Here is a 13,486-nt window from a genome sequence, read left to right as displayed (position 1 = left end):
CTTAGAGGTACAACTTCTTGAAGGATGGAAACTTTGCTCTACAAGGCTGCTGTTGCAAAGGGGCAGGCAAGTTCGACAGGTATGAGCCATAGGTTCTTGCAGAAAGGAAACTTCTTTTCCAGTCACAAAGAGGAATGTAATTCCGAGGAGTACTAGCATAGGTCCTTATGATAGGAATAGAAGGTGTAGGATAGAGAAGGTGACCATCAGGAACTAGCATAAAATAAAACTCATCAGATAGATCAAAAAATAGGTGGAAGAATACACTTAATCTAAATGTGCCTAGTAGATAATTCCCAAGAGGTACCAATACAATGGTAGTCCTGGGGTATCAATGTGTTGATCTTCCTAATATTGCAGGGGTCCCTAATGGCTCCACAAGCTCTTTTTCTAGTGAAAACTTATGAAAATAACTCCCCAATTTTTGAATTTATACAAAACTAACTTGAACTACATGAATAAATTTCCATTACATTCACAGTGACACAATTCTTTTTTTCAAAATAAAAACACTGTTGGGACCCCCCCGGTATTTGCTTATATGGATTTCGGCAGAATTATTTAGATTCACCACAACTGTTTTTGTTGAACAAATATTTCCTGAAATTATCTACCTAAAATGTGAATCATATTAACCAGAGGGTGCTTGTAGAAAGGACAAATGCAACTTATGCAAAACAGAGAAAAAATAGAATTGGGTTCCTGCAAACTAAGTTCGAGTAAACTAGCTCCAATTTGAGAAGTGACTGACACATCTATTATGAGTGGAAATGATGGTACTTACATAAATGGTGTTTGTAAACAGAAGAAAACTCTAAGTAAAATATTAGTTGAACCTGCCGTAACGAGAAGAATAAGCGATCCATAATTCCTAAATACTAAGTCTAAAAAAAGTCTAGAAATGTTTAAGAATGTCTTGAAAACCATTGAGGGCTAGAATTGTGCAGGCAAAGAGGTAGATGTGGAAGAAGCAGAAGACTCTAAATCAGGTGCAACCATATAACAAGCATAGTATTGTAAATTAGGTTGTTTTTTTTCTGTCTCAATATTCGAAAATCCATTTGTTATATCCATTTTGTCTTTTTTTCTTACTAACAAGATGAAATGTTGATACAAGGATTAATAAAATAAATAAGAAATGCCAAAATTCTATTGGGTCCTAAAAGAACTCCTGCAGTATTATGTGGTTTTTTTTTTCTGAAACAACTACCACATATACAGTGCTATTCTACATGTATATACATATTTACAGTGCTCTTCCTTTGCCAAATGGCATTGTAAGTGGTTGGGCTGTGTCCGAAGGCAGGGGTTACAATATTGGCCCAGGAGCCGCTGGCCGGGAGGTACAAAGAACAGGGACTGCTCCACTGGGGGGTATTATGTTTATTTTTTCCAATCTCCAGAGATATCTCTATTTACAAACAATACAAACACAATATATACAATTAACTTAGGCCTAATAATATATATATACATAACCTACCATGAATTGTTTCTTGTTTTGTCACATGGCATTATAAGAAAGGAATACATAGTCTGCTGAAGATGGGCTTACAGTAGTGACATGATAGCGGGGGGCAGGCTTACAAAGAATGGGGAGGAACCATTCCAGCTGGTAGTAGTGATGGTGTGGGTGACTTCAGACTGCAGAGCCTGAAGTCCTTTCCTCGGCGAGGACGTCAACCAAGGGGACCATGCTTTGCCACCTCCCAGGTCTCAGTGGAGGAGTGATGGTTATTATGTGTTTTTTTTCCAAATCCCTCTAAAACAGAAAACAAAACATGAATTAGTAGGTAGCATTACGCATTTGTTACATTACTCAGATTAGATACAACCTTTTTTTACCATTGGTACTTGAAGGTATGCAATGAGATACTTAGCTATGGTTTGATGAGTCCATTCTGTGAGAATACAACTAAAAATATTTGGAGGTGAGGAGCCTCTGAGTGATATTTGATCAAAGAAGAAAAAGTAAAACAGTCAGTTATTACAGACAAAAGATAATTAGAAAATAATAAGAATAATTAGAAGTTGAAAAATAGTTGGGAGAGGGGGTGCAAAAAGAAGAAAGGAGTTAAAGGGTTAGGCTTATGGGGTTTTTGGGGCCCTTCCTGCCCTGCCACCTTGCAGGAAGGGGGATGGGGTGACTGAACAAAATAGTTGATTGAAGGATATTATGTGTTTGTTTTGTTGATATTATGAAGGTTGAGAATGCAAAGGCTGGCAAGAGGCATGGCCTATAAGAAATGACTTAACTGTGAATCAGTATATTCTTTTGTTTACCTTTATTTATTAAAATATAATATTTACAATCATGACAACATTTACATGGTTTATACATTAGAACATTGAATTATTTACAATCCAATCAATAAATCAGCATTATACAATATTAGACCAGACATGGGTAGTTATCTCTGGCAAGAAGCGATGGAGGTGTTGGCTTGCTCATAGGTCTCTACAGTTTCAAATAGGAATTTCGTTGGTACACAAAATTACTTAAGATCATTAAAAACAGCAAAATTTAGTGTCAAAAAAAATAATATGTACTTTATTTTGTCACTAAACCAACAGAATAATGAACAATGTCTACTGTAAAAACTGTAATTTTACTTTAAGCTTAAAATATTTGATTTATTTTTAATAAAATGTGTAATAACATGCTGTCACAAGCTATAGGGACAGATAGCTATAGGACCTGTTTGAACAGTAACCCCTTTAAGAAACCTGCTCAACACGCCAGGGCTTTGAAGTTGTAATAGCTTTGACTAAGACTGAATATTGTTATTTTATTACTTACTAACATGCATATAGGTATATATAATTGTGAGACATCATAAATATCAATTTTCATATATATTATTTGCGAAATAATTTAAAGAGACCTGCTGGATGATCCCAAGTAAATATAATGTTAAATGCCTATCACAGATTTACTGCCAGTGTATAAGATGATCAAGAGGAGGTTAACTAGGTTGTCTCTGAATCCTTTCAGGGGTCTACCAGGATATCTCTACTTGATTTTTCAGTATTTTTGTAAATGCCATTTGATTTTTTTTTTCCTTTTCTATAAGCTGTGAGGAATTGTCCCCCTTCGGCAATATGAAGAATAATATTATTTTACTATTGTTTTATTTCAAGGGGATACTCTGAAGATTCCAGATTCTGTAATGGGCATAACTTTCCTAGCTGCTGGGACTAGTGTACCAGAAGCCGTATCAAGTGTGATAGTTGCAAAACAGGGTATGTTTATTTAGTTTTTAATTCTACCAAATCTTAATATTAAAAATTAATTTCAAATGTACTAATTTAACTATATTAGTATTGTACTCATTATTAAAAGTTTAGATGCAAAGTTTAGATTTATTATTGACTCTCACCTAAAACAATAAAAACTTAATTATACTTATATTTATTTACTATGGTATGGTATAATTCTCTAATGATCGACCTGGACAAAGCTGAAAAAGGATTATTTGTCATAGAAAATTGGTATTATTATTTAATTTGTAAATATTTTTGTAAATAAAACAGTAGGTGGCAACACTGCTCCTCTGACAGGAAACCTTTGTTTGAGTCAGTCGGGTGTGGCGTCTATTAACAGAAACATTTTCTCTTTGTCATTTCTTTATAAAACCCTTACTAAATTCCACAACATTATTCATCCCTCAACATTTTAATAATTCTATGGAATAATTATGTTAAAAACTTACAATTATGGTATCATTCTTATTATTAAATAATAAATACTTTGTCCATTGGGGCTAGGGAACATATTGAAGATAAGTTATTTGTGGGCCAAGTAAAATGTTATTTTTTTCTAGTTAAATTATTCTATGAAAAATTCCAAATTGTACCTAATCCAGATGTACATATAACTGTTAAAATATTAAGGGATCTTAATAAAGAAAATTTTTCACATTTTTATAAAGTCGTAGTAGTTGTAGTAGATTCTACCAAACCCTAATAAAACTCAAATTTTGTAAGATTAATTCAGAATCTAATTTCATCTTTTCATTCTAATTATAGAGTTGGTCATTTGGTCATTGGTCTTTCTAATAATGACTCCTTTAGATAAAATTGTATATATAATTTTATATTTTGTTACATCATACAAGACTTGAAGTAAAGATATAAAAAAAGTTGGTAAATTTTTACTTTCACCTTTCTTATTCATATATGGAATAAATAGTGAAGAATAGCATTGGGATTGTACATAATTTTTTTTTCGAGTTGATAGAAATGTACATTCTGAGGTTCCTGAGTCCGAATAACCAATATCCCAAAATGGTCTGTGTGTGAACAGCCTAGCTCAAAATGAAAAGTCCTATGAAACTGAAATTACATATTTAAGGCTGGTTATGCCTGGGACGTGACAGCAACATTTTTGCTTAAATTGACCTACCGGAAGTGCCACTTTATAGAAATGATTTTTCCCATTTTTAGACAAATAATTCAATCGAATTTGATTAAACTCAGTGAATCAATGAGAAATTAGTTGGTATTTAATATCAGCTAGACCTTATTCTTAATGAAATAGATAAAAGTGTTTAAATGCCAAATTTTGAACAAATCTTCTTCTAATGAACCTTTAATTTTGTTAATTTGAAATAATTAACCACTTTGGATTGTTAGAAATAATATATAAATATGAACTATGAAAGAATTTTATAACTAACTAAAGAAGAAAATGGAGAAACAATCAGTTTGTAGGTTGGAAAATCAGAGACAGCCGAGCGTATCCGATCTCTCCTGATCTCAGTAAATCATTGTAGCTTTGTTATATTTTGTTAAACTGTAGTATTCTTAGCAGGAACAAAGTTGTTATTCATTATTCTCTCCTCGAGAAACCCTAGTAAATGAATTTTTATAGCAACAGAAAAATAAAAAAATTATTATTGTAAATGTTCACTTTCCAGGGTGGTAAGTGAAAGTTGTGCGATCCAAGCACTACACAAGGTTTTTTGATAAAGCATGTTATGATTTGATCACATTTTTGTTTTGCAGAAATTTATTGGTTTTGAAATTATTTGTTTAATTTGTTTATATCCTTTTTGTTTTCTTCTACTTATACTTTATTTGTTGTATATATTTTTTCTTTTGACATTAATTTTTTAATTAATTTTTTTATGAACAACAATATAATGGTTGTTTGTTTTTTCATTAGTGGGATTTATTTTTAATTTACAATATCAATTAAAAAGATAAAGGAGAGAAGTTAATCCACATCAATTTCACATTTTTTACATTAAACTCATATTTTTTTATACTTAATAAAAAAAACTTTTCAAAAAATTTATTTTATACATGTGACATTTTTTTCCTTTTCTTCCATTACATGGGCCATTTTCATATGCGTTACCTTCATCCCAGGCAAAATATAAAAATTATTTCAAATGTATAACTCATGGAAATAATTGTATTATTTTGTTTAAAAATATTTTTTTCCCAGCTGTTGGTTTATTATTTTTAATAATGAAACTTTTTTATCAACCAAGAAAAAGTAATAATAACACTCTAAAAGTTGGGTTTTACATTTCAAGATCTGTAGAGTTCTAAAATCAAATTAAAAAAAAAAAAGTGTTTGCCATACACTTTCTGTGGTTTTTTTCAGAAACTGTCTGTCCAATTTTTTTGAGATTTGGTATCAAAGCCATATATCATCCGAAAATAAAAAAATTAGAAGTAAATATAATGTTTTTTTTTTTCTATAAGCTATAGCTTAAATTTGAAATTTATAAAATTCTATGCAAAATAAAAATAAATCATCAAAATCAGACCATTATTAGCAAAGGTACAGTGTATTTTCTATTACTTGATAAAATAACTCTAAACTAATTTCATATCTTCTGGAGCATTTGATTAACTACCAAATTTAAGATAATTAAATTGGTAACAAAGAACTTTACTGGATCAATATTAGAACAGATACACACAATTTTTGTGTTAAACTTATAACCCAAAGTGGTCAGAAAAGTCATGTGAGTGGACACAGCAAACATTTCATTTCTTATTCACTGACAAAAGAAAATAAATTATTCAAATAATAAACTATTTTGTAATTATTTGTAGTGCTACAGTTGTTATTTATAGTTTTCTAAAAGAAACTAATTATGAAACCTTTTTTTTAGGCCATGGATCAATGGGAATTTCAAATTCCCTTGGCTCAAACACATTTGATATTCTTCTATGCTTGGGTCTTCCTTGGTTCATAAAAGCATCATTTCTTCCTACAAGTGCAGGAAATCATTTCGTGGGGATTAATTCTCGTGGACTTGAATATTCTGCCATATCACTACTGTCCACTCTTTTGATGCTCTATATAGCCTTCGCAGCCAATAAGTTTAAACTGGATAGTAAGGTAAAAATAGCTATATTTTTAATATCTCAATATAAACAATTTATTTTACTATTCATTTAATAAAAAAACATGATTATTTAAATTAATTTTATATAAAAAGCTATTTATGATTCAGCTTTTTCATTGATCAAATTAAGTTTAATAGCTTTATTCAATTCGATGTTTTATTAATAAATCTTTTTCCTCTTACAATTGCTTAATTTTAACAATGAGTGGCTGAGGTTCTCAAGCTAGAAGCATGTGAAGGTTTGCTTATTTTGTATGTGGATTATTTATACAATAAATCTCAACCTTCACACTATGGCTGAATCCTGGATGGTGATCAACAGAATTAATCTCTGCTTTCTACTCTGGTTAAAGTAGTAAGAATGTTAAGCTCACACACTATTTATTTCTTTATTTGTAAAGGATATATCCTGTTATCTATGTACAAAAAGTAAAAATTATTTACATTAATATGAATACAAATTATTTAGATGAATTTAAATACAAATTATTTGCATTAATATAAATACAAATACATACACATATTTACATTAATATAAATACAAATACATATATAAATATGATATCAATTACAAACATAAATTGAAATTGTATAGATGGAGTATATAATATAATACATAATCAGAAAAACTAATGCAGTAATAAACATACAAAACAATATAGACATAAAAATAAACAGGAAAGCATTTAAAATAGTGTAACGTAATTGTTTAACAACAGCAGCATTAAATTCTTTTAAAAATTTTGTTGTCATTTTAAGAAAGAATTAAATCATGGATTTCATCTTATATATATATTAAAAAACTGTATCACTATAACCTATGAAAGATCTTGTGTTCAGTATATTGGTACATTGAAAGTATGGGCAAACAAGTTAAGGGAGAATCTAGGTGAAAGAGCTTAATTGGGGATATTCCTCTAGGAGGAAGAATCAGTCACTCTTTACATAACTTTCGACAGCAATCTGTCACTGGCAGGATTGAACCAAGGCTAGGATATTGATCCACTGTGCCTTAAAAAGTGAAATCTTCTATACTATAAAATTCTGTTTTTGTTTTTTTATCTTAATGTCCCAATAACAAATGAACTTTTGTGAACATCTATTTCTACAAGCTATAAAAATTTATTTCATTAGACTAGAATCAGTCTAAAATTATAGAATAAGTAAATTAATAAGTGTTACTTTATTTTACAGGTTGGGCACACTTGTCTTCTCATGTATTTACTGTTTCTCGTACTTGCAACACTTATTGAGCTTAATGTATTTTTTACTGTGAATCTTCCTACTTGTGGACGGTGATCGTTGGTTTAAATTTTTCCTTTCAAATTTTAACAATTTACATGATTTTTTTAATCATGATTTCCTCATGTTATTAGTTATGATGATAAACAAAAAATGAGTGTGGAATGAGTTATTGATGGGTTCAGTCTATAAAGTTTCTTAAAAAATTGAAAAAACAAATAATAGTAAAAGACGATAAACACACAAGATGACTAAATCTGAGGACCCATACAATGATGTATAATATTTCCATTGTACATAAAATAATGTATGTAGAGTTATTAAATATAGATATATAAATATTTATATATAAACAACGATTAAGTCATTGTACATTAAGTAAAATCCCTCAAAAACTTATGTTTATATATTTCAATGACAGGTTTACCAACAGAATTAAAAAAATTAACATTTGGATTTATACATATTTTTTATCACATGTATATATGTATAAACTTATTTATAAATACTTATAAGTACGTAAGTATATAAATAATGTAATTATATATACATGTGTTTATGTGTGGGTTAATGCATATGTATGTATTTTGTGTTAATATTCATAAACATTCATATGCATTTTTTTTTTACTTTTTAAGGCATCAAAATCAAAGTTTACATATATATAAATTATCACATCTTTTACATTTTGAGTCCATTTCTTTATATTCATGATGTCAATTTATTTAAATATTTCACAGCATTGTTATTTTAAACAATTTGCATGTTCTAAATTTAATTCTTGATTGAAAAATCCAAACTTTCCCTTTTCAAGAGTTCATTAAACTTGAAACAAATCATCCTGGTTCTTGTAATTTCTTTTTGTTTTGTATATTTCTTTATATAATATTTACTTAATGTATCAAACAGTAAAAATTTGTAACATAAATGCTGAAGGTTGACAAATTAATTTATCATAAGTAATAAATTACAGGTTTTACAATAAATATAAATGTTAAAATGGGAGTCATGCTTTAATAGAAACCATGTTTATTATTTTTCACTTTAAATGTTAAATTGTTTGCTGGTCACCTACTTCATCAGGCAAGAAATGACTTATAGTTTTATTAAACATTGTGGATGCACTAATTACATTGCCAAATTGTATATCCTGTATCTGCTCACCATATTTTGTCATATCTGATCTTATTGATGGCTTACCTAAATCAACTCCTGGAATATCAAGCACAATCAAATAGTTGTTCTTGTGTCTGATGCAGTGGGAGACATGCCTGAGTTTTATAATATTTTTCAAATTTCCAGTTTTTATATAATTATATTTCTATTAGTTATTTGATTAACTAAAATTTTCTTAAAATCACACATCATTAAAGTTTATATTCATGTCTTTGCTTAGTGGTTGTTTTAAATGGCTTTTTCACTTTTAGTTTTCTTTTTTTTTACCAATTGAAAGTAATTTTAACTTATTAATGATGTTAATTTTACTGATGTATCTCTTAGTTTTCCTAAGTCAAATTTTAGATGTAAATATTTTTATAGAAAACAAACACCATCTTTACTTTAATAAATTTAAATAATTAAAAAATAAAATATGGTGTTTAAATGTTAGTCATTACTAGACTAAAATAATGTTTAAAATAAGATACTTTGTGTATTTATTATTTTATAAATATACTAATAGATTATTTTGTTTTTCTTTTTTTAATAAACCCACAAAAAAATTTTATTATGTACTTTACTTGACAAAACATAATTATATCAACACAAAACTTTTCAAAGGTTCATTTAAATTTTCTTTTATAACACTGCCAATTTTGACTCTTAATCCTCAGTTCTTGATTAGATTGTGATTCTAACAGATTGTTATTTATTACATTATATCAGATATGGCCCTTGTGCAGTACCTCCAACCTCTCACTTATTGATGAGTTTGAGAAAAAGCTTGAGGGTTGAGTGTGATCCTGGCCAGATCACCTCTTTACTTAACCATTGGTTTAAAAGCAATGTTTCCCAATCAGTTACTGAACTAAAGACCCATCATGGATTACTGCATAATTGATTTAAATATTTTTTGCTATCATCCATTTCGTTATGTTCAGAACTCCAAAATATGTCCTGAAATATGGAAAATAGTTTTCATCCTGCTTTACCACATTTTTAATAGAAGTCATACCTCAAAATGAATTCCAAGTTGTTATGTTGTGTTATGAATAATATTGATCTAACATGTATAAACTCGCAGCAGGTGGTATGATCCAGAAATTTTTGAAGAAGCATAAAGAAAAAAACTAAATTTATAGTTAGTCAAATAAGGTATGGTATATCTTAAAATTCTTCTTCCTTTTTCTTTCTTCCTTAAAGGAAGTTAAAATAATTCAGTTCTGCCTTCTTCCACCCATACACAAATGTTTGTAGTATGGGTAGTTATCCTTACTAACTGAGGAAAATCAGTGACAACGTAGAGTCATTTCTCAAGTTTTGTCCTTACTGCCTCAAATGCGACAAAGATTGTGACTATCCTATTCTAACCATGGTGGGGGGTCAAGTTTTTCATTTCATGAGATCACAACAAAATGAAAAAAGTTCACCCCTCTCCCCCCAGGTGGGATTCAAACCAACACTGCTCGCTGTTCCCAGGTTTCTAAGACCTGATTATAAATAGCTTTATACTGGAACAAAGGAGTATGATGCAAAAAATTCTACTTGTTTCCAACATTTTGGCTTGTCACATTCTTACTCCCAAGCCAATCAATTGGTTTATTGCTACTGAGATTTCTGGAAATTAAATTTAATGTAGTTAAATTGTTCTGGATCCTAATCTAACATCTTGGTTCGCTTGCTACATCATTTTCCTAACGAAGCTGAGGTCAACTCTTCTTGTTCTGTAAATTCGTTCGATCAAGACTTTTTTGTGGATTTAGTATTCATTCTCATCACAGGCCTAGCCCACCTCACCCTTTCCAGACTGTAATTGTGACTCCATCCACATCATTCATGAGAGATTTTGATTCATTATTGGTCCTTGTTTTCCCCACTCCCACAATACTGATTAGACCAAAGAAAGTGTGGAGGATTTCATGCTCATAAACTAACAAATACTGCTCCTTTTTCTTAGCCAAGGTTTAACTATGAACCAAGCTGCCGGTATATATATTGGTATGCTATTATACACAGTACACTAATCAATCATATTACTTATAATATAAACACAGACTTATTCGAATTTACAACATAATGCAGAGCTCTTTGATTATGACTGCATTACATTAGATTTTTAAATTAGTAGTTGTAACTTTGTCAATATTTTTTTTCTCTTTTTGATTTGTTCTTAACAGTCAACTTTTTATCCTCTCTATATATCCCTTATCTATCTTTTGTGGTGATCCATCACAAATGTTGAAATTATTATAAAAGTTATGTTTAAATTTATAGTCTAATCCAATCTTAATACTTCCAGTAAGCACGAAAAAAAATATATAATAAGAAAATTAAATAATCTTTTCCGTTTCCACTCCACCCGCCTGATCAGAGCCATTACTCTCGCAACGTCAGATCTATACCGAAGCTGTACCTCCGGTTTTATCATTATTATTAAATGAGCAAGAGACCATCGAGATCTAAGTCCTCGCAAGATGTATTAGGAAATACATCGCGCGTTTCTTGACGTGGTTTTTTCGTAGGGTGGGTTCGTCACTCCCACGCCCGGTTTTAGGTAACGCAAATAAATCTGCATATCTCGCTGATCCGTCGGTGTAAACACAATAGACCTCATTGAAGCAGCTGAAATCCATTTCCGTAAGGGACTTTATCAATTCATGTTTGATCCTATGGTGTTGGCGTGTTATTCGAAGGGAGTTGTTGGGGCATTTTCCCAGCACATGGACTGGAGTGTCAGACTCTGCGGGATTTACCAGAAGACCCAACATCTCTTCAGTCTACCTGCTTAAAAGACTTAACACAAGTGGTACATAATTAATATTGAGCTTCAAGGCGTTGGCTCATTCTGGGCCTGTAAGTATATACTTCTTACACACGTTTCTGTTAGTTTTTTGGGGTCTCTTTGAAATGGCGAAGACCAGTGACCTACCACCTACAATTAGCTCATTTTCTCCTAGTGACTGTCCTAGACCTCTCACACTTAAGTTTCCCAGACATTCAGCCCTTTGGCGATTTCCATTGCATAATTAAACTGGAAAAGAGCATCTGAAGCATTGGAAAGTCGGTGGGCAATGGACGAATGCTGTAAAATCACTTACCATTTATAGCGGATCAGCCCAATCCAAGACACTTCCGTGGTGCGTTATAACATCGGCAAAGAGGTATTAGCAGGGAGCACAACGATGGTCATAATACTCCTGTTAATATTATTATCAATACCCTCCAATATCGCAGGACATATCTTCATAGGGACGCTGTCTGGAGGAAGCAAGGGCCGGGCAAATACTGATCGACAATGTCGATTTTCTGCTCTAGCTTGACCAAGTATGAGCTCAGTTATTTGTCGAGATTATTGTTCAGTTTTGACGCCGCCTCCTTATTATATACAAGCTCTCCTGTGAATGAGTTACCTGTGAAAGTAGATTTCACTGGGTAAGAATGTTTCCCATTTGTGAGCTAAGTTTAAATATTAATCTTCTAAAACAAGTCAAATTAGGTTTTTTTTTATTCAACATTATGAATTTCTAGAACACAAATTTTTTGAACTTAATTATTTCAACTTATTTTGGAATAATTGAATAAAGGTTATAAATATGTCGAGGTGGCTGTGTATAATTAATTATTTAGGACTCCACTCGAAGATGTGTGGTATTCTACACTAGAAGGCCTCGTCATTGCTTGCTCTTATAGGTTAGGTAGCTGGCTAGGAAATGAATTGGCAGGATGAGTTTGACGGGTACTAGCCGCAAATTCTCGCAGAATGGAAATTCACTTTATAGGGTATGACTAATCCTACGAGAACAAGCTGTAGGTCCTTGCAGGAAGGAAACTCCATCCCGAAAAGTACTTTCTTACGATTGGAATTGGCAGGTTCTAAAGAAATTAGTTGCAGTTCTTTACTTAAGGATGATAGAGAGATTCAGAGATTTTTTTATCATTCCACTATTTAACATTTCCAAAAATAGTACTGAGCCTCTATGTATATAACTCCAAACTGTCTCCTTAGGTGGAGAAGTTCCAGAATGAGGTACCTTTGTTTGACCATTTTGTGTACAGTCAACTCTTAGTCGTGTTAGCTTTTAGTGGATCAGAAGATTCTATGGTAATCTTTAATGATTCAAATAATACATTTAGAAATATAATAATATAATAGATGGTTATGTACAAGTCAGGTTAAATGACAAGAAACAATACATAAATTAATATATGATGTTTATGTGATGACGTAGTAATTCACGTCTCGACATCTACATTGCGCCAGGTAGCTCATAACGGTTCTGGAGTGGTAACCGGCTGATATTAGCAGAGCCGCTACAAACAAAAGGTTGAGTGGATTTCTTACGGATGTCAAATTACAATCAAAAAGGTAATAGCTACAACCTGATTAAAAGATAACTGTCAACTGCAATAAATTCAATTCATTCAGCAGGTGAAACGGTAAGTTATAAAACTGACAATTAAGAATTATAATAATCATTCCTACCGCTGTTTAATTAACATTTCCAAGTTAGCGCCGACAACGATGTGAGCGCTAAACACTGAGGACACCTTATAAAACATGTCATCGTTAGATGTATTAACACATCCATCAAATACTGCCTTGACAATCATCTGGCCTTCATGATTTCCTTTGTATATGAAGAACTATTTATTTAAGTATGAGAGCATAAGCTTTCAAGAAACTACCACTTTGTTCTCATTTTTCGTAACTTTCCTGT

General features: G+C 31.1%; 1 protein-coding gene across 2 annotated transcripts in view; it reads left to right on the top strand.

The window, feature by feature from the left end:
* The window catches only part of zyd (sodium/potassium/calcium exchanger zydeco), a 71,037-nt gene extending 61,821 nt beyond the window's left edge, over window positions 1–9,216 (top strand). For both annotated transcript variants that reach the window (XM_014438665.3, XM_014438666.3), the window contains exons 7-9: window positions 3,142–3,243; window positions 6,132–6,361; window positions 7,563–9,216. In XM_014438665.3, coding sequence (XP_014294151.1) covers window positions 3,142–3,243; window positions 6,132–6,361; window positions 7,563–7,667 — 437 coding nt within the window. In that variant the 3' untranslated portion in view covers window positions 7,668–9,216. The remainder of the gene's footprint in view (window positions 1–3,141; window positions 3,244–6,131; window positions 6,362–7,562) is intronic.
* Window positions 9,217–13,486: the final 4,270 nt, after the last annotated feature.

The sequence above is a fragment of the Halyomorpha halys genome, unplaced genomic scaffold (assembly GCF_000696795.3).
Source record: "Halyomorpha halys isolate HHAL.00 unplaced genomic scaffold, Hhal_1.1 Scaffold64.1, whole genome shotgun sequence".
Classification (NCBI taxonomy): Eukaryota; Metazoa; Arthropoda; class Insecta; order Hemiptera; family Pentatomidae; genus Halyomorpha; species Halyomorpha halys.
The sequence above is the reverse complement of the archived record's forward strand: the minus strand, read 5'-3'. Positions and strand labels throughout refer to the sequence as shown.